General features: G+C 40.4%; 1 protein-coding gene across 1 annotated transcript; it reads left to right on the top strand.

The window, feature by feature from the left end:
- The first annotated feature begins 184 nt into the window (after positions 1 to 184).
- Positions 185 to 14,404, top strand: trim8b (tripartite motif containing 8b). Its single transcript, XM_042507310.2, has 5 exons — positions 185 to 2,664; positions 9,862 to 9,957; positions 10,063 to 10,328; positions 10,441 to 10,556; positions 11,380 to 14,404. The coding sequence occupies exons 1-5, from the start codon at positions 2,059 to 2,061 to the stop codon at positions 12,081 to 12,083; spliced, it is 1,788 nt and encodes a 595-aa protein (XP_042363244.1). The 5' UTR covers positions 185 to 2,058; the 3' UTR covers positions 12,084 to 14,404.
- Positions 14,405 to 20,808: the final 6,404 nt, after the last annotated feature.

Raw genomic sequence — 20,808 nt, forward strand, 5'->3', positions numbered from 1 at the left:
ATATTATATGCAATGTCTGCCAATAGATGGCCTTAATTTCTGCATACTGGGCCTTTAAGTAAAAAATGTCAGTTCACTACAGATTAATACATAAAAAGCTAATGTATCAGACCGGTTTAACCTCAGAATCTGCACTCAAAAAGTGTTTTATTTTGAAAAGCTTCACCGGAAGTATTACGTTATACTGGTTTCGTTGACGCTGGTTTTGGAGACCAGTCCAGCTCGCCTGCATTCCTCCTCTCTCTAAAGCCTGACCGATAGAGACAGAGAAAGAAAGGGGGAGAAAACACCGATTATTATCCTCCACCGTGTTGGATTTTTATGAACCACAGACTCTGCTCACTCCGGACACACCGACCAGACAGAACCAAAAAAATAACCACGTCAAGCCTGCTCCGTTTGGACCTATAATAACGACAAATAGGCGTTTTTTCTCTCTTAAAAATGACGGGAGTTTGCCGTTAATGTGCCTGTGTAGGTCAGCTATCGAAAAGCAGCTTTGGTGAAACAGCCTCGGCGGATATCTCCTTTTTTTCTTTCTTTTTTTTTTTAAATGAGGATTTGCAAGATGGCTGATGACAGCTACCCCTAACAAGGACAGAAAAAGCGACGTCCCCTTTAAGATTAGGAGGGTATATTTTTGTATTTCTATTAGTTAAATAACACAAATATGTTTGCATTTAAAAAATAATGCCCGAAATTAATCGTGTTTGTCGGTTTATGTAGTGTTTATCTGCACCTGGTAGAAAATGGTGAGGTGACGTCTGAGGTAATTTACGCGATTTAACCGAGATAAGGAAGTAGAAAAATAATGTTGTTGGCTAAAGGCTGAGGCGACGATAGGTGAATAAGGTGGTAAAGTGAAAAAGAAGATAAAAAGCAGGATCAAATCTTTGGTTTGAAGAGATATTTGATAGATGTGTCGGAGGGGGGAAACCAAAAGGCTCTGCAACAGCAGCCAACATTCCTGCGGATCCTAAAACCCTTTGTTTTGTGCGCAGGAGCTGGACTCGACTATTAAAACGATTAACTATGCAGTAAACAAGCTCGAAATGATGGTATGATTTCCCGTTTAATGAGATTATAAGGCCTTTGTTGTCGACTGAAACCTGGTGGAAAAAAAATCCGAGGCCTTGTGTACAGATATGCGAGCTGTGCCACATAGCAGGCGTTATTCATCAAATAGAAATGTTATGTTAAATTGAAGAGCTGGGGGTTGCTGTGTTGTTAATCTGACTCGTAAAACTGTATTTCTCGTCTACTGCCAAACCGTCGCTGGTTGTATGTATAATTAAATTGCAGGTGGAGGCTCCTCGGATACTTATTTATGATTCAGCGGACAAAAGCATTGCGCTGCGTTGTGATTATTGAGCGTCCTTGAGGTCCAGAGAAAACACATTCAGGTTTTTTTTCCTTTAAAAAGCTCTCTTTGTGTGAATAGTAATCAGGGTGTGGACTGAAGCTTTTCATGCTTCGTTTGTTGGTCTGAATTGGTCCACAGTCAATCATAATCCGACGAAGTGAAGGAAGCTCCCAAGGTAAGGGTGGCCCGAGCAGAAAAGGGATCAAGTGTCTTTTCATGTGCTACACAGAGATTGATTCACCTCATGTTCATTTGAGTAATTGTGTAGGTATTTAGTTCTGTGCCTTTCATGGTTTACCTGTAGCTGACAGGCTTTTTAGCTTCCTGTAGGCCCATAAACACACACAGAAGCTGTAGGCCCAGTTTATGTGTGTGTGTGTGTGATCTAGAGGAAAGGAAAGCACCGTTTACTGTAATCTGCATAACGTCAGCCCCTGCTGTGTGTGTTGAAATCACCAAGGTGTTGTCATCCTTGCCTGAAGCCTTCTCTGGTCAGTTTTCTGGAATTTGCCTTCATGCTGCAGCAATAAGCAATACTCGTCATCTGTCAGGGAGTCTCCTTCAGTTTGGTCACAAACACACAGAGTGATCTGTCAGGACAGTGTCGGGTCTGTTTTTATCTTTTTCTCAAGACTGCGAGTGTCAGGTTTCCCTGCGAGGAAAGAAAGGTCTGGTAGAAGTGGGGAAAATAGTGTATGCCTGCCCGTGCCATGATGGCCTCTGACATGGCTGAGACGTGGAGGAACTGTTTTGAGGAGGAGCTCATCTGCCCCATCTGCCTGCACGTGTTCTCAGATCCCATCCAGCTGCCCTGCAAGCACAACTTCTGCCGGGGCTGCATCAGCGAGGCCTGGGCCAAAGACTCCTCGCTGGCCCGCTGCCCCGAGTGCAATCATGCTTACACGCAGAAGCCTAGCCTGGAGAAGAACCACAAACTGTCCAACATAGTTGAGAAGTACAACGCCCTGAGCGTGGAGAAGGCCACCACGCCGGCGCTGCAGTGTATCCTGTGTCGCCGAGGCCCACCACTCCCTGCTGTCAAGGTGTGCCTGCGCTGCAACGCCCCGTGCTGCCAGTCCCACGTCCAGACACACCTGCAGCAGCCATGCTCAGCCCTCGGGCACCTGTTGGTGGAGGCAGAGGCGGTGAAGGCCTGGACCTGCCTACAGCACGACGAGTACAGGCTGTACCACTGCGAGGCCGAGCAGACAGCCGTGTGCCAGTACTGCTGCTTCGCACGCTGCCACCCGAGCCACGGCCACGCGGTCACTGACGTGGAGCTGCGACGCAATGACATCAGAGTAAGAATCACATCTCGTAAACATTAAATAAATACATACTTGTTTATTTACTTAAAGGTGTAGTCACGCTCTAACATTGTTACTAGGGATGCACGATATTGGATTTTTTTTGTCGATACATGTCAACGAATTTGGCCAATACCGATATCAATATATCCACTTATTTTCACTACCTAATTTTAGTGATCATCAAGTCTCTCCTGTAGTGGAATAAACATCATGTTGTGCGTACTCTTATCCAGATGGCCATAACATAACATCAAATGTTGCGAAATATATGTAATATTCATTCATTGTGCAAAATAACAAAAATACTTCAAATTTGGGCTGATACTTTCTACATGTTCACTTTGTCAATTAAAAAAAATTGTTTTGTGATATCGGCAGAAATCAGCATGTTGGCCAATTCCGATATTTCATTGCAAAGCCAATTTCTGCTGATGACGTGCTGATATCATCGTGCACCTCTAACTGTGACAGACGCAAAGTTACAGCCGGTGGTACGACTTCATCACTGGCTCACTGGGGAGGCACTAGTGATGGGAATCTTAAGGCACCTCATGATTCAATTCTAATTTAATGGCTATGATGCAATTATAAAATGAGTATTGACGCATCAACTTCTTTAATTTGTACACATGATTTATTTTTTCTCACTGCAGTGTTTCCTCTACAGTTGCCTTTATGGGGCGGTACCCACATCAAGAGCCCCAGACCCCTCTGAAACAAAATATTTTATTAATGCCACTTAACTAATAAATGTGCATTCGTCTAAGAGTACAGTAGCGAGGATGCTAGCGGTTCTTTGCAATGCCAAGAATTGTGTTTTCAGCTTTCCAATTACTGACTTTTCTTCATCGAGACAATCTTTTTCAAGAGAGAAGTGCAGTACATCCAAGAATCCATCCTCTAGCTTCTCATATTTGAATACATCTTTTGTGATAATGAACTGAACATCTTTTGGGTTTTGGACTGTTGGTCAAACAATGAGGGACATTTTAAGACCTAATTTTGGGCTTTGGGAAACTCGTGTACATAGGGTTGATACGGTATGAGATTTTCAGCTATGATGACCATCTCAGAAAGTATTTCAGTGTCATGGTATTACAAAATTATTAATATTGATCAGAAAGGGTTTTATTGGTTTAGCAAATATTGTAAGATTTGAAACCATTTTTAATGTAGGTATGTTGAAAAGGTGTCCCTTATTAAAAAAAAAAGGGACGATGTACATGAGAATCCACATTTTAACAAACGTACATGCACCTGAGTTAGCTGGAGAGCAAATTTTCATCAGGAGTCCCTTGCCTGATGTTAAAAGGCATCCTAAAAATGAAAATATGAATGGATAAAATCCAAATAGATGATGCAGCCACAGTATGGGTATTGCTGCATATAGTTGCATTTTTTCAGTATCTTAGATAAGCAAACGTACATATCATGGTATGCCTTAAAACTGGTATATTGCTGCAACCCTCCTTGGGCATTTTATCGACAACCAAGAAAGTGATCTATTAGTGGTCTTACAGCCTGCTCTGTGGGAGAGAAGATAACCGGTAGTTGTCAACCTGCTTGGAAGAATTTGCCAATTCATCAGTGATCAATAAGTGATGGCTAAGTGCCCACTGAAGGAGCAGAACATAGCTTCACACAAGCCAGTGAGGTCATTTTTATCCTTTTGTAATCCTTAAGGAAACATCAACAGAACAAAGAGCATGTTTAAAAGTAATTTTTAAGCGAGGAGAATTTGGGTACAAAGTTCTCAATCGTTTGATTATTTATCACTTCATTTTATCCAAAACAGAATTTTCCATTTTGAGACACAATTGCATTTTGACTGTTTCCCTTTTTTTTAGCGCCTGTGTGAGAGTCTTGTGCATTTTTCAGTTGCGATTCACTCCAGTCTCCATTCTCATCTGTTGGAATGACAAACAATGCAGTCGAGGGTGGAACAATGAGGGGCCCTCAGAGGGCCTTATCTCCGCAGCACAGGTGCATCCTAGCTCAGGGATCGCCAGTTGTGAGGGGGGGTGGGAGCGTAGACAAGGGGAAGGGGGATTAAAGTGATTCGTCACTTGATTCTGCGGTCTACTTGGGGCTTTTTTTATTAACCTCTTCCCTTCCTGGGGCTTTGGTGCTCGCTGTTGTCGGTTCAAGCTGGTCGTATTGGTTTTCCTCCACCTTTTTTTTTAAAGGGGTGTGTGGCGGGGCAGTTTAGTCAGAGGGAGAACCATGAAGACCTCAGTGACTCATGTTGTTCACCCAACACCCTGTTTAGGTGTCATGCTCGGGTGTATTTCCTGTCGGTAATGCTATGACTCAGCTTTATGTATAGTTAATCGGTCGCCTGGGGCACAGGAAGGGCCATCGGGCGGGACCTGGTCTGAATTTAAAAGCTGTTAAATCTTTAACATTTAGAGCTTGTCCTACATCATCTATACTCAGGCTCAGTGATAAGCAGAGCTCGATTCAATTAGGCACACAATACACCTTTTTTCACAGCAGACATTTTGGCATGTCGTAGTAGAGAAAGCACAGGTGTGATATATATAACCTTAACGATGACTCAGTGTTTCAGTAAGCCAGCATCGTAACACCAGGACCTCCCCAAAGTGGAATGCAGCCATCATTCATTTTATTTAATACACCTGTGATGTTCCTACTGCAACAAGTCAAAATGTCTGTGGTAAAAATGGTGTATGACTGTGCTGACATGCTGATGTTAAACAGGTATAATGGGGAAAAATTAATATAGTATTGAATATTTTTTTCATTTTGGAAAATGAATGAATGAATAATAAAATCAGTTACTTTTTCAGTCCAATAGATACATTTTGCTGCAGTAAAAATTGAGGTGAGATGATGAACTGAACTTTTTTATATTAAAACAATCAGATGTTAACGAAGTTTTCCTTTGGGGACAAAATTTTTGGTTTTAAAAAGGTAATAAAACACAATATATTACAGTATATTTTATCACAATCAATTAAAAATTACAATAATATTGTATCGTCACTTAAGTATTGTGATAATATCGTATTATTAGGCCTTTAACTGTTAATCATGCTAGCATAGAGCTGTCTTGAATACCCTTTTTTAAAATTTGTATTTATTTTTTTGCATCAAGGCTTCAATGACAAATATCTGCAATGGGGAAGTAACTAAAGATGAGGACATATGCCAAGACTTTTATGCCCCATAAAAAATGTGACAGTTTGCCACTTTGTCAGCTTCTGTGTCACAGTAACATTACCCATAACTGCTTAATAAAAGACCACTTTGCTTGACGGCTAAGAGATATGCACGTTTTTTTTAGGTGATTTGCCAAGCTCATATTAGATTTGTGACGTGCCAACATATCTGGCACTTGACTTTTTGGGAGTCATCTTCACAAATTGTGAAATTATTCTCGATGCTTCACTTTTTTGACATCTTGCCAGCGTGACTGTAAGCCTGTTACGTGGTCAATCTGTCCCAGTTTCTATAGTGGTGGACAGCTAGTGACTAACATTAGATGAGAGCTAGTCAGACTTAACCATTGATATATGTATGGAGCATTCATATACTGATTTATACTGCCACGTCAATTATCGTGGCATTGGAAGAAGTTGTGAAGAATTCAGGTCAGTCCTGTGCTAGCATATGCTAATTAACACTAAAAACAAATGGCCTTTACAATCCAATCAAACTTTTTTTATAAAGCAAGGTTTTAAAAAACGAAGTTGACCAAATTGCTGTACAGTCAATAAGTAGCAAAGTTACACAGGAACTAACACACACACACACACACACACACAGAGAGAGAGAGAGAGAGAGAAACAATTATGGTAACTCTCCTTCTGGGTTAAAAGTAAAGTATTACAAATGAGTTTTAAGATGGATTTAAAAACTATTTTTGTAAATATTCATACATAAATAAAAAGTAAGGCTGCAGCTGACAATTGTTTTCATTGTCTCAATCAGATAACACTTTTTTTTAGAAGGTAATTGATACATTTAATCCCCCCAAAAAATCAGAAAAATATGGGAAAAGGCCATTTTCTTTTTTTCCTTTTTTGAGACTTCTATTATTGTGAATCGCAGTGATAATAAAACAAGTGAAGGCAAGTGTAGGGACGTATAAACAGACAAAAAAAGTGACACCGACATAAAATAAAAGTACATGCAGAGTAGAACATTGAGAACTCAGAATTAAACAAAAAACAAATTTAGAAAGGGGATAAAACAAGCATTAAATTTGTTGGATATGAAGGCAAATTTTAATTTACCACAGTGATGTCTTCAAATTTCTTATTTTGTGCAACCAACAGTCCCAAACTATAAGATATCTATTTACTACCAATAACAACAACAAAAAACCCATTAAATCCTGACATATCAGAAGCAGTGTTTGACATTTCGGTTGGGTTCTAACTTCAACTAACATAATAAAACCATTATAAACAATTTTATTAGATGTAAAGAGCCGTAAATACCAAATCCTCAATAAGTGTTACTTCTTCTGCTCAGAAAATGATCACAAGACAAGACTGTGGTGCTTTACTGCTAAATGATTTCATGGGGGATATAAAAAATAATTTTATAACATTGTGACATTCATTTTAGCCATGTTAACCCTACTTAAACATCCTCCATGTTGAATGCAATCAAGGAATGTGGAGTGGACCCCCCTCTCCACACACACACACCCACATGCTTTTCACTTCCGCCAGCCCCCCACCAAATTCACCTCACACCATCCACCAGCCACTCGAGGCGAGGGCCGACCTTCCCTCCGGCCCCGCTCTCCTGCTTTGATGGCTCTGATGGAAAAGACGCTGTGGTGAAATGACAGCTAAAGAGCACCCTCCCCTCTTATACCCCCAACCCACTTTCTCCCCCTCCCTCACCCAAAGGTATCCCATACATTTAGCTGCTACCCCCCTGCGGGGAGGATCGGCTCCTTCGACCCTGTTTTTCCCCTGGCTTCTGCTCGGAGCCTAACTCAATCAATCAGCACAACCAGGTCACAGTCCTGGATCTCACCATGCCAACTGTGTGTGTGTGTGTGTGTGTGTGTGTGTGTGTGTGTGTGTGTGTGTGAGAGAGAGAGAGAGAGAGAGAGAGAGAGAGAGAGAGAGATCTAGGGCAGTGGTTTCCAGCCATGTGCCACTGAGGCCCAAGACTATGCGGGTTTTCATTCCAATCGAGCTCTACAGCAGCTGATCACTAATGATAAAATCAGCTGCTGGTCAGTGGGGATGATTGGATGATGATGAGGATGATGATGATGATGATAATGATGGTGTTGTGAACAGTAAAAAAAAAACTACTGATTATTGACTTGTGGAATTAATGACAAATTTAATCTCCTTTCATCAGCAGCTATTGGCATGAAATTTTGTATTCGTGCTCCCCAGTGGATGAATCTCTCTGACTGTGTTGGTCTTTTGCAGGGCACCTCTTATGCTTTTTTTTTTTTAAAAAATTATTTTGGTCCTCTATATAATGTTAAAAGGTCAAATATTGATAATAAATATGGCTACATTTGAGCATTAAATGCTGTTAGCAAAAACCTCAGACCTCAGACCTTCAGACCGTTCTGAATACTCAGTTTACAATGTTTTTGGCTACAAGTTGACGTCAGCTCGTGACATATTTCTTTATATATCCATCCACTCCAGGAAAACATCTTGTTTGCTGATGTTAATTTCTCCCCAGTTTGGATCATATTCCTGCTGGAACATGTCCAGTTGTGTTTAGAAGCCTTTGCTGATTATTTTTTATGGTAGAAATTGCAGCTATTCTCCGTCACAGTCATTCCCGACTGCAATGACGGTCCAAAGATGCAGAGACTCAGTAGCGTGGAAATGCTGACCAATCAAAGCAGACTGAGGTTTTTCAGGAGGGGGGCTTAAAGAAACAGGCGTTAAAACTAAGCATTTGTTTTTGAAGTATTTTGAAGATTAAAGGGGCTTTTCTCTATATTTTTTTTTACATTTCATAGACTTAGTAGCTTTGATTAAACAAATTGATTTATCAACAAATTAATAGCTTATTTAATGGTTATAAATTTGATTGTTAATTGCAGCTCCACATACCTGCAAAGCTAATGACAGTCTTAAACAGTTTTAAATGTTAATATAAAAAATACTTTATTTATTTATTCCTTAAATATACCAAACATTTGCCACATTACAACTTCTCAAAAGACAGGATTTTAGGCTTTGCTTTGTCTTATATGATAGTAAGCTGAATAAATTTAGTTTTGGATTATTTTTGGGACAAAATAAGACAGTTTACTGACGAAATTATTTATTAATTAGTAAAGGAAATGGGAATCAGATTGATAATAATGAAAATAAACGTAAGTTTCAGCCCTACTTGTGTTGATGACCAAATACTTGCAAAACGTGACAAAAGTTACCATACCAACACACCACAACACTTAGCATAAGCACATTAGCATTGTCATTGTGCTCGTTAGCATTAGCATTCTCATAAAGACTGTTTGTATTGTTTATTTAAATCTGTCATGTTTGCATCACCGTGTTATTTTTCTCTGTACCATCTTATCAGCACGCTTCTCTATCATTAAATGTTGATTGAGGATTATTCATATCCCACATTAAATATTAATAACATGAAGGATTAGCAATTCTGTGTCAATGACATTCTTACTCAGACTGATACGTTGCAGGGAGCAACATAAAGGATTGTTGGTCTCATATGGAGCCATTAATTATGTTTTTTAATTTATTTTGGCCTCAAGCAGAGCCGGATGGGCATCTCAGTTTTGCCTGAGCAGGCGTCTGCTGTTGTTCACATGCCGTCGTCGTACTAGAAATAACAAGTGTTGTTGCCACAACATTGCCACAGCTCACAGAGCAGCTTCTTCTGTGTGAATACATCTTTTTAAGTACAGAGAGGAGGTGCACTGAGGGGAGAGCTGCTGGAGCTTTTTCTGCCCATTTATCTATCTCTGCTCCCCCAACATTAGTCCTCACTCACTAATGCAAACACAAAATAGCTGTTGGTTGCTATGACAGCACTCCCTCCCTCCTCCCCCGCAGGGATTGTGTGTTGGTTGGAGACTAAATTAGCTGGCTCCCGGATTCTAATATCTCCGGCATGGGGAGGGGATGCTTGTGGCGAGCTGAGGTCAGAACTTCCCAAAGCTTAAGACCTTTTTTTCTTTCTCTCTCCCTCACCTCACAGCAAAGCCTGTTAAGGCAGCAGGAGCGTGTGGAGGAGCGAGTGCAGGAGATCGAAGAGCAGCTCTGCAAACTCGACTCTGACAAGTGTGTGGTGGAGGTATGTTTTTACATCTGTGGGCGTTAACTACACACATTTTCAGAGGTTCCCCACGCCGTTGCATAACACAAAAAGCGGACTGATGTTGTGTTTGTTCCTCTGCAGGACAGGGTGTGTGAGCTGAAAGAGGAGGTGCGTCTGCAGTACCAGCGGATGCACCAGCTGCTGGAGGAGGATCTCGGTCGGACACTGGAGGCTCTGGACCGGGCTCAGGCCCGGTTCTGCCAGGAGAACGCCGCCCAGGTTTTAGCTCTGGGTGAGCAGCGCCACGAGGCCCAGAAGCTGCTGAGCTCCATCCACACGGCCTTCAGCAAGGCGGAGGAACTGAGCTTCATGAAAAACACCAAGCCTGTTAAAATCCTCACAGACAGGTGAGAGAAAAGTTATGGGGTTTTTTTTGCCTGTAGGTCTTTGATACGCAGGTGATGTCTCCAAGCTGACGTCTTATCTTGAATTTTGCATGTCTCTTGGCACTTTCTGCAGGTCTCAGGCATGTGTGGGCAGCACTCTCCCTCCTTACAAAGTGGGGAATCTAAACTCTAAACTATTCCTCTCTGAAATCTCAAAAAGAGAGAAGAGCTTGAAGAGAACGCTGGAAGGTAGGATTTCAAACCATCAAGTTTTAACAGGTTACCTACAAATCCTTTAAAAATACATTTAATTAATTAATTAAAGATGATAAAATCGCCATAAAAACTTATTAAACGTCAGCCATTTTCCATTTCTGTTCTACCCTTGCCTCCTCACCGAGACAACAAAGTCATGTTTTATGTCACAATTATTTGGGCAAAATTTTCCTTAAACTTCTACAATTGATGGCGCTTATTGTTTTTTTTTCTCTCTCTTCAATTTTGGTTATTTTAACATTGATCTTAAATATCATTCCAAGTGCCATTAAAATAGTCTTGAGCCTCATTCCCACTATACAGAAAAATGCCAACACCCGCTAACATCTGGCTTTTTAATGCAATGAGAATGTTTACGATCAACATTCACACCCGGGTCAAATGACTCTGCAGTAGACTCAGGTTTTTCATCAGCATTGACGGGAACACAGCACCCAGGTGAACGCTCTAATCTCAGCTCCTCACCTGGCAAGATGCAATGATGCGCTGTCACTAATTAGTTCCTCCTAAGCAGTGCTAAAACACCAATCCACACAAAAGCTGACAGAAAGGCAGACTCGTGTGCTCCACAGGTGTGTTCGCTGGCAGCGGGAATGCAGTCAACCGCCTATATTTAGCAGGTTTACCCATGTTTGAAAAGGCTGCATGCACGTGCTAATTTTAGTGGAAAATGGTTATTAAAAAGTCTTCAATCTTATTAGCCTTGAGCGTTTGGAAATCTTCTTTAATCATAATCATGATTGTTTTTTATGTTAATTACTACTCCTCTTATTTCACATCTTCTCTCTCCTCTCAGCTCCCCTCACCCCTCCCTCCACCTTCCTACAGTCTGTTCCTGCGTATCCCAGCGGTCAGAGCTCCGGCTCTGGAGCAGAGAAACGGAAACATTCCACGGCCTTCCCGGAGGGGAACGGGAACGTCGGAAAAAACGCCGCTCCTGGTTTCAAGGACTCCTCCTCCTCTTCTTCCTCATCTTCCTCCTCGTCGTTAGCCAAGCAGCCCTACCTGGGCTCCGGCTCTGCCTCCGGAGAAGGTCAGTCCACCAATCAGCAGCCTCTCGGCCCCTGCGGCCCGCCTCACATCAGCGAGAGTGGAGGCACGGGAAGCGGAAGCGGCTCTCTGAGTAACCACCATTCAGGCTCCGTGTTCGGCTCATCGCACTTTCCTCCCGGAGGCAGCAGCTCCTCGCACTCCTCCCAGCAGGCCGTGCTGCCTCAATATGGTGGCCGTAAGATCCTGGTGTGCACGATGGATAACTGCTACTGCTCCGGAGTGCCATCAGTGTCAGGCCACCGCAGCCACCCTCCGTACCCGCGTTCTGGCTCTTTCCCCTGGGTCAGTGCCCAGGACTACCCCCCTCCTCCCGGCCTGGCCTCCGGGGGTCCGTCCATGCAGGGTTTAGCAGTGAGGGACTGGATAGACGCATCGCAGACACACAGACATGCAGATTTTTACGGGCTGTACGGGCAGCCGTCGACAAAGCACTACGTCACCAGTTAACAGAGTAGACACACACACACACACACACACACACACACACACACGCACACTTGCATATAGAGACAGGCACCAAAATAGCACACCTTTACCGTCTTATTAACCGGAAAAAACACAGTAATACTATTCACGCTAGGCTTGGGCGGTATTTTTTTTTCATACCTTCCAGTCGTTTCATTGGGGTATACAGTATATGATCGTATCAGTGTGTGGCGCATACACCCCCCCAATGTTACTGTGAAACATTTGCAGGAGTTTTGCGTTGATGCTTTAACTGCACGGCTTCAGAAACGAGTTTGTGCTTTTAATTGTGAAAATCAGGGCTGTACGAGATTCAGAATTATGTCAAGTCAGATCAGATTTGGTTGGTTATTGAGAATATTTGACAATTTAGTTTTTTTCTCCATAAAAATTTTTAATGGGGCTCTGCAGGATGTTCAGTGTGACAACGGCATTCACACGACACGGTAAACAAGCTATCGTAACAACACAAATGCGTTTTGTTGACACAAGATATCAAGTAAAAGCAAGAGACTGTATCGCATTAAGTTGCTGTAAGCTGTAAATCCACCACTTCTAAACAGAGGAGAGAAGATCATGTGATCTCTGAGCCTTACAGAGCACTCCTCTCTTTCTCTGTGCAGCAGCAGCTTCTACCAAAGAATAGCGTGACAGTCACTCCGCAGCAAAAATGACAGCTCGACTTGAAGCAATCTCAGTCAACTGAGGGGTCCCATCTGATGATTTGAATCTCTTTGACCTTCAGGTGGCAGCCTTAACGGAAATACAGTAATTACTACAGCTCTGCAGCAGCAACAAAAAACGCTGCCAATGTGAACACACACTGCTCACACCTGCAGTGTGGCCCGGGCGTAACCTCCATGGCACATGATGCGCACTGCATGCAAAACATGCTCAATACAGCCTCTCCGGTATGAATTTAATACAAAGATGAGGGTCCGAATTTTTGACGGTATCTTTCTAAATACCCTGGTATACAGTGATACTGTGATACCGCCCATGCCTATCACGCATTAAAAAAGTAAGATTTATATCCACACACACGCAAATCTAGAACACACAATTCGGGGGCAGGGTCGATCTCTTTGTGTTTTTATTTTCTTCTTTATTTTCTGTCAGTGTTTCATGTAGTGTATTATACGTAAAATGCAAGCCAACACGCTCACTCTGGCACAACTTCAGCATCGTACACATAAACAACAAACAAGAGAGGCCTCAGAGGAGAACGTGACATGCTTCTTTTTTTATTTATAGAGCAGGAGATGGATTGATAGAAAATAAACTTTTAATAGAAAATCTGTGGCTTCTCACTGACGCTAAAGGGAAAAAGAGATTCAATCCGTGCAGTGTTGAGCTTCCCAGTATAGCGCCTCATGTTTCGCTGATATAATCGCCCCTCTAGTCGTACTGAGGTCAGTTGCCTTATGTTATTAGCATCATAATTTTCTCTGCCCAGCTCACTTTGTTCTTTAAAGAGGGTCCCTTCGCGTCTCTTGATTTTCATCGTCACGGCACTTCTTCCTTTCTTTGCTGAGTTCAGGGATGGATCGTACGGCTTGAACACAAAACGCTCTTCCATGGAACACCCACAATGCACTTGTGGACGCCTTGTTATGCCTGGACTACAGATGCTCGGACACTAGAGCTGCATCTGAAGGGCCGGTTGACCTCGGCCCAAAGAGTTTGGGGGATTATTCTTAGCACTCCCTTCCTGCTATCAGGCTTCTCACAGGACAGAAATCTTCTGACAAAGACTGTTTCCATTTAGTAATTACTATGACTTTGTGTTATTTGGTACATCTGTAGGCTTCATGCTTGTCTAGAGAGACTCTGTGATTGAAGAGAAAAAGACAAGACTGGACAGACCAAACCAATCAAGCATCTGGAGGATCTGACGATGCTGTAATTGTACTTCCTGCAGGGCAAAGATGTCACTTCCTCTCTATAAGCACATGAGCTCTTGGCTTCCTGTTTGCAGCTGAAAGCATGCAAGGAAGAGTTTTTTAAAGCACTCAAAAGAAGAACAATGGGGGGAGCAAAACGTATGCAGTTTTAAATCGAGTGTATGAGAGAAAAGAAGGGTGGGAGTAATTTTTTTCATGAACTTTTTCTAAAAGAACAAGAGTGGACTGCGAGATGTAAGCAATTGTCATCATCCTAAAAAGGAGCTGTTACAACGGTTAACATAAAAGAGAAAAAAAAAACAACAACATAAAAGTATCTTTTTTTGTAAATATTTTGTGAAATGGAAAAATTACAGACGTGATTTGGAGGAGGGTTCCAAATAAACGAACAAATTTAAACCGGCCTCTGCTGTCAACTCTGTAACTGCAAACCTCGGGATGGGGGGAAATGGGTTTTTGATGGTCGTACTGATTTAACAACCTTTCACTAACAAATTTCACTACAGCAGCTGTCACAGGCATGAAAAAATAGAAATATTTATGTTTTATCTCAACCTTTCCTGTTTCCATTTCAAAATAAAAGCCCTCTGACAATGTTTCGGGGGTCAGAATCCCTTAAGCTGTGAACAGGAGACTTTTAATTGTGAAATATATTCAGGACCTTGTTTTTGACAATACAGTGACCTGCACGGCTCCATGTATGAGGGGAGTATCGGTTCAGCTTTGACCATGTGCATGTGCTTGATGAGCCTATAGAAACCTTGTTGCACTGTGTTCAGGATTGGAGAAGTTATTTTTCTAGCACATTTCCTCGTTATTTTTAGTACAGTTTCACACTATTAGACTGTTAGCTGCTGCAGCACCCATATTCACTGCTTAACAGCTGCAACAATTTCTCAATTTATTGTCAACTCGATTACATTATACTTAATAATCGGTTACTTTAAGAAAAAAAGTCAAAATTCTCTGATTCTACCATCTTAAAATGTAAATATTTTCTTGTTTTTCCCCTCTATGACAGAAAACTGAATGTCTCTGGGCTGTGGACAATAGAAGAGATCTGAGGACGTCATCTTGAGCTGATCAACACTTTTCACCATTTTTCATATAATAGATCAACTAATTGAATAAAGAATCAACAGATTAATCCACAATGAAAGTAACCATAAGTTGCAGCCCTACGCTGTTTACATGTTTTGATCACTTTGATCAGTATTTACTTGTAACCAGCATCAGAAATATTTGGAAGCAGAGAACGACCACTCTTGCAGTTTTAATGCCATTATCTTGGGATCTTGAGTTAATTATTTTATTATCTCAAGACAACAGAGCTCGTTTTGTTGTGGTAGCAGGCCAACCTGCGTCACTTCTAAAGAAAACAAAAGGCTGACTTCTTGAGATAATTTATGAAGAGAAATTACTTTTGTTTTCTCAAGATTACAAGATAACTATGGAGAAGTAAAAAAATGTCTGTCTCATGTAACTACACCTGATTTCAGCCCTCAAGATCACTGTCATGGCTGTCGGGGAGGATTCAGAACTGAGGCAACAATCAAGAAAAAGGAGGATTCATGACTAAACGGAAAGTAAGTCAAAGCATTTGAGCAAACATTTTTTTGCACTTGCATCAGCAGAGCAGACAGTCTGAGGTTGACCAGCGTCCCTCTGTCCTGATGTCTGATAAACATTAAGAAACAACAGGAAACAATCTTTTGTTTTCTCATGAAAACGGGCTGATTATGTTGCTTTCACGGGACAACAAAAAATGAACTTAAGAAAACAGCATGAAAAAACTGCAAGCACAGGACGTCCTTTTTTGGGGATCGAATGCTGGGCCATTTTACCGTACGGAAAAGTGTAATAGTACATCACTAATGCTGCATTCATATCTCATTCAAGTTATTGTAATTTCTGGCTCATAAATAGCATTCATGTCAATATTAAACTACAATTGTGAAACTGACATTTTGAAAACTGTTACATCTGACATGAAAATCAAACAAGTCATTTAAAGTCCATTGATTAATGTAAACAATCTTGATACATCAATTTATTTAGCCAATTATCTATCTGCTATGGAAAAGTAAGATCTAACAACACTTGTTAATTGAAAATTGTTGTTTTTGGGCTTTTCTTGGGCTTGGTTGAAAATAAGCACATTACGCATTACCTCTGATCCTATTTAATATTTCTCACATTTGTACAATCACAGAATCTCAGCATTTGTTTCGTACTGAGTGTTTTTTTTCCAGGTCATGCAGTCACCCCTACACAGTCATCTGCTTACTTTTCATATGACTTAAAAAAGAAACGACATCCTCCCACTTGTACCCGAACAACCGCCCAAACTCTTCTGCTCCTTCTTACACAAGCAACTAATACGCCCAGCTATTAGTGTATTTATTTAACTTAAAAGACATGTGAACAGATGGACACAAAACTTTAGACCTCTGTGTCTCTGTCTGCGCAGTACAAACGGGGCTCATGAGTGTGTGTGGGCGGAGGTCTGCAGAGAGAAAACAGGATGGAGAGAACGAGTCCTGAGATGAGTAGTTAGTCAGTGTTTGTTCCCCTCAGCCTGATTAAGAGTTAATGCTTCCTCCAACAGCTCTCTGAGCCCCATTCAGACAGCAGGGATGAGCCACTTGTGTTCATGGGTTTGAAGTGAATGAACAGGGATTGGTAATTAATATATATATATATATTTGGGAGAGAAGATTTAATTTCGTTAAATTAGACTTTGGGAGATATGCTTAATTACATTTTTTCCGAGAGTCAGGTGAGAAGTTTGACATCACTCTTGCGTCCGTAGCAGGTAGTTAGCTTAGCTTAGCATAAAGACAGGAAATAACTACTGCATCTGTAAAAAAAAAAGGTAACAAAATATACTAATGTGTTGTTTTATTTCTTGGTTTTGTAAGTTGAAATCTAAACACATTGGTTTTATTTCTTTGAAAAACATACATTGCCCAAAAATTTGCAAAAAAATAAATAAATACTAAAACAAAACAAGTTAAGAAAATTACCTGAAAATAAGGGAAAAAAAGTTTAAAAAAAAACAAAAACAAACAGAAAATGACCCAAAAAGAAATGCTGAAAATAAAAAAAAGTATTTATTTCATGTATTGGGTAATATTTTATAATAATTTGTAATATTGCAATATAGTCTATCTCTGTAGGGATCATTTCATAATGTCGTCTGACAAGAATATCAATCTGCGCCTGTCAGTGTTTACATTGCAGCCTGTTTCTCTCAGTACTGCACCAGTTAAAAAAAAAAAAAGTTACTTACACACAAAAACAGGAAAAAAACCCAAATCGAATTTGAAAATTACTGAAGTAACACTTAAAAGCTGACATGGGTGCAAAGTTCTTAGAAAAATGTAAATTTAATTTTCCGTTATAACTCCATGACCTGATGTGATGAGACTGCTTTTGTGCAACTGCTTCTAAAGTCAAAAATAAACTTTAAAGAGCTGAACATTCATTTAGAAATGTCCCTTTGAGTTTCTGAACGCCAATCAGTGGTTAATGTACACGTAAAAACAAATATTTAATCATATAGCTTCTTCTCGCTCCACCCTCGTCTTCCTCCCACCGCCTTCCCGTCTCATGGTCTGATGTGCTGCTCTTTTCTGGTTTTATCACGTCAGCAAACCTCAGCAGAGACGCAGGCAGCCAAGAACTGTGGGGTCGGAGGTGCAGCATAAATTACAGCGCTGCTTTTCTATCTTTCACTCTCTCTCTCACACACACACACACACACACACTAACAAACACTTCCCCTCTCGCTCTCTCTCCTGACACACACATTTTCTCACACTTGCGCACACAGCTGCTGCACAGCTGTCTGATCCATGAGGAGAAAGGCAGTAATCCGGTCGCCTACGTCTTTGATATGTATCTCTGAAAACACACACACACACATTCACACACACACGTTCACACTGTCTGGCTCCTTTGAATTACACACACACACTAAAAAGCTTTTATTCATCGATAGAACAACCACATAAGTTATTTGCTTATTTAGTTTTAAAAAAACACAAGATAAATCACCAAAAATACTGTAAATAAAAGAAAAAGAAAATTGACATTGATTTTTCTTTTCAGTGTGCACACTTAGCCTAAACCAGTGACACTCAACTTATGGCCCGTGGGCCAAATCTGGCTCCTGATAGGGTGCTGGGTGGCCCACCAGCCATTTTCTAATTCACTATAAAAAAAAATGATTCACACTGGGAATTGTTTTAGTACTTTTAGTACATATAAGGTGCCAGAGTGCATAAAACAGCATCAAAATTTAGCTTGTTTATCACAGAGAAAGTGTCAGGGGAGAATCCCTGTACCCCCGCAGATTTCGTGGCTAACCCTTTTTCACGAAAATTAGTGCGTGTACGCAGGATTTTTCAGTGCGGAACAACCATAAAAAATGAGCAATAGACCACTTTCCCATTGACAGTAGACTGGAGCTGTGTACACAGCTCTGCAATAGAATAGCATACCTTTCTGTGTGTGTTTTTGGTTTTTTTTCCTGGTGCGTCACATTTGATGTAACGGACAGGCCGGAAAACAAGTCAGTAGCAAGCAGCATTGAGGCCGGTGAAAATGTTACAGTGTTTTTTTCTCTTATTTATTCAGTCTCTCTCTCAAATTTATTGCTAATTTGGATTGGTTTGAGTGTTACTTGGGCAGAGACGTACTGTATTTTGTGTTGGCCTAGCGGGTGTTAGCGGGGAGTTTTGGGCAATAGGAAAGAGGCTATACAGACATGAAAGTGATATTTATCTTCTTATCAAACTATCCACCAGAAACCAAACAGTTTCCGAGATGTCTAACATACCTTTATGTTTCTAACTCCCAGGGTGCGTCATACTTAATTTTCCCTAATCTTTTGTGTGAATTTTAAAGTAACAGGCAGTAAAGAGCCAGAAATGAGGAACAATACTGGTTCTTTCTGTCCATGAGAGGAGAAGACGACTGAACAATGAGAATCTTTGTGAGAGAAGAAGAAGAGGCTGTTTGCAAGTCTCTGAGGCCTTTTGAATCAGTCACATACAATGTTACACAAAATAAAACACACAGCATATTGTTCCTACTGCAGGAACACGCTGTTAGACATGTAACACCTCCAAATGTCTTCTTCTGGGCAATTATTTATGACCCCAGTGTAGTTAGGAGTTCAGTAAAGAGCCTGTAGGTGACAACTTATTCAAACACATGCTGTCTCTACAAGCTTTATAATTTATTTATTAATTCTTCAGCACAAACAAATACGACACATGTTGGAGAGAAAGCAGTTATAAACAGACTTGTGTTATTTTGTCTGATTAATTCCACAAATTGAGTTAAAATCAAAATGTTCCTTAAACTTCAGTTTTCTTGTGTTGTACTCAGGTGTGTTTTACAAGCTGTATGACCCTTTGAAAACTGAGTACATTTTTATTTATTTATTTACTTTTTAACAAAGCAATGACTAACTTGGCAAGAAATGTCCCACAAAACTTTACTTAAAAATCTGCTTTAAAAAAGAGGGAACGATTATGAGAAAATATTTTTTTTAAAAAACAGAAAATGGAAAACTCTATTTATAATCATAATCACAGAAAAAGTATAATGAAATATATTTGATATGATAATATGAAATTATTTTAGTGTTACATCATGAAGTACTAAATGTCCTGAATTTTTAAAAATTATTTTTAACCTTATGCACACAAGGTATCTTGTATCACAATATAATAGTAACATTTTGTAGGACTCCAGAGGCTATGTTAATAGTTTTCTTGCAGGACAAGTCAAAACTTAACTGGCAACAACTGTGTGAGTATGTAGAGCCGTTCATCAGTAACAATAAGTATTTTATAATCTGATCACATGTTTTCGACTTAAAATCAAAGAAACCAGTAACTAGCTGTCAAAAACAATGCAGTGTTGTCAAAAGTACAATATTTACCTCTGAAATGTAGTGGAGTAGTAGTATAAACTCTAGTACAAGTACCTAAAAGTTGTACTTAAATGCAGAGCTTTAGTTAGGTTACACTAGTGAGTCTGGGTGGACAGCCACAATGTTGTCTTCGTTGACTCCCCTCAGGTATGCAGGTGCTCTCATGTGTCCTACCTGCAGCCTTCTCTGCCTCGGAGGTGGATGTGAGCTGCAGATGGTTGGCGGTTTGGCTGGAGGAGAAGAAACGAGCTGCACAGCTTCTCCTGCTCAGCCTCAGGCCATGAGGAACCGACACGACCAGGTGGATACAGCACCACCTGCCTGAACCTGCTGCCTGTGAGAACACATTTAATTTCACATTTAGCACACTGCTGCAGCTGAACATTAAAATGTGAGATATTAATCTTTTCTGGGGCTGTTTGATTACATCTGTAAAGTTTGGTAATGAATAAATACATTTTAAAAAAGTAATATAAGAATAATAATAAGGATGATAATGACAGGTTTTTCTATGTAGTTAAGAAGTCAAACTTTTCAAGTCTGTCTACAAGCATTCTGTGGCCTCCCAAACTGTAGGTGTCTGATAAGAGAAAACTACAGTACATTGACTTTCATAATTTCCATTAAAAAAAAAGCAAAATACTTAGGACAGGGTGACTTACAGTGCATCACAAAAAATGATATATGATCCATTAATATAATTTCTTATATATAATGTATTTAAAATTAAAGCATAATAATTATAAAGAAATTATAATATGAATTATATAAATATAAATCATAATATGAAATGGGGAGGGACACATCCCCACAATATAAATGAAAATCTATGATATAACAAGCAACCATGCACAAC

Source organism: Plectropomus leopardus, chromosome 19 (genome assembly GCF_026936395.1).
Source record: "Plectropomus leopardus strain MGB_pleo_1.0 chromosome 19, ASM2693639v1, whole genome shotgun sequence".
Classification (NCBI taxonomy): domain Eukaryota; kingdom Metazoa; phylum Chordata; class Actinopteri; order Perciformes; family Serranidae; genus Plectropomus; species Plectropomus leopardus.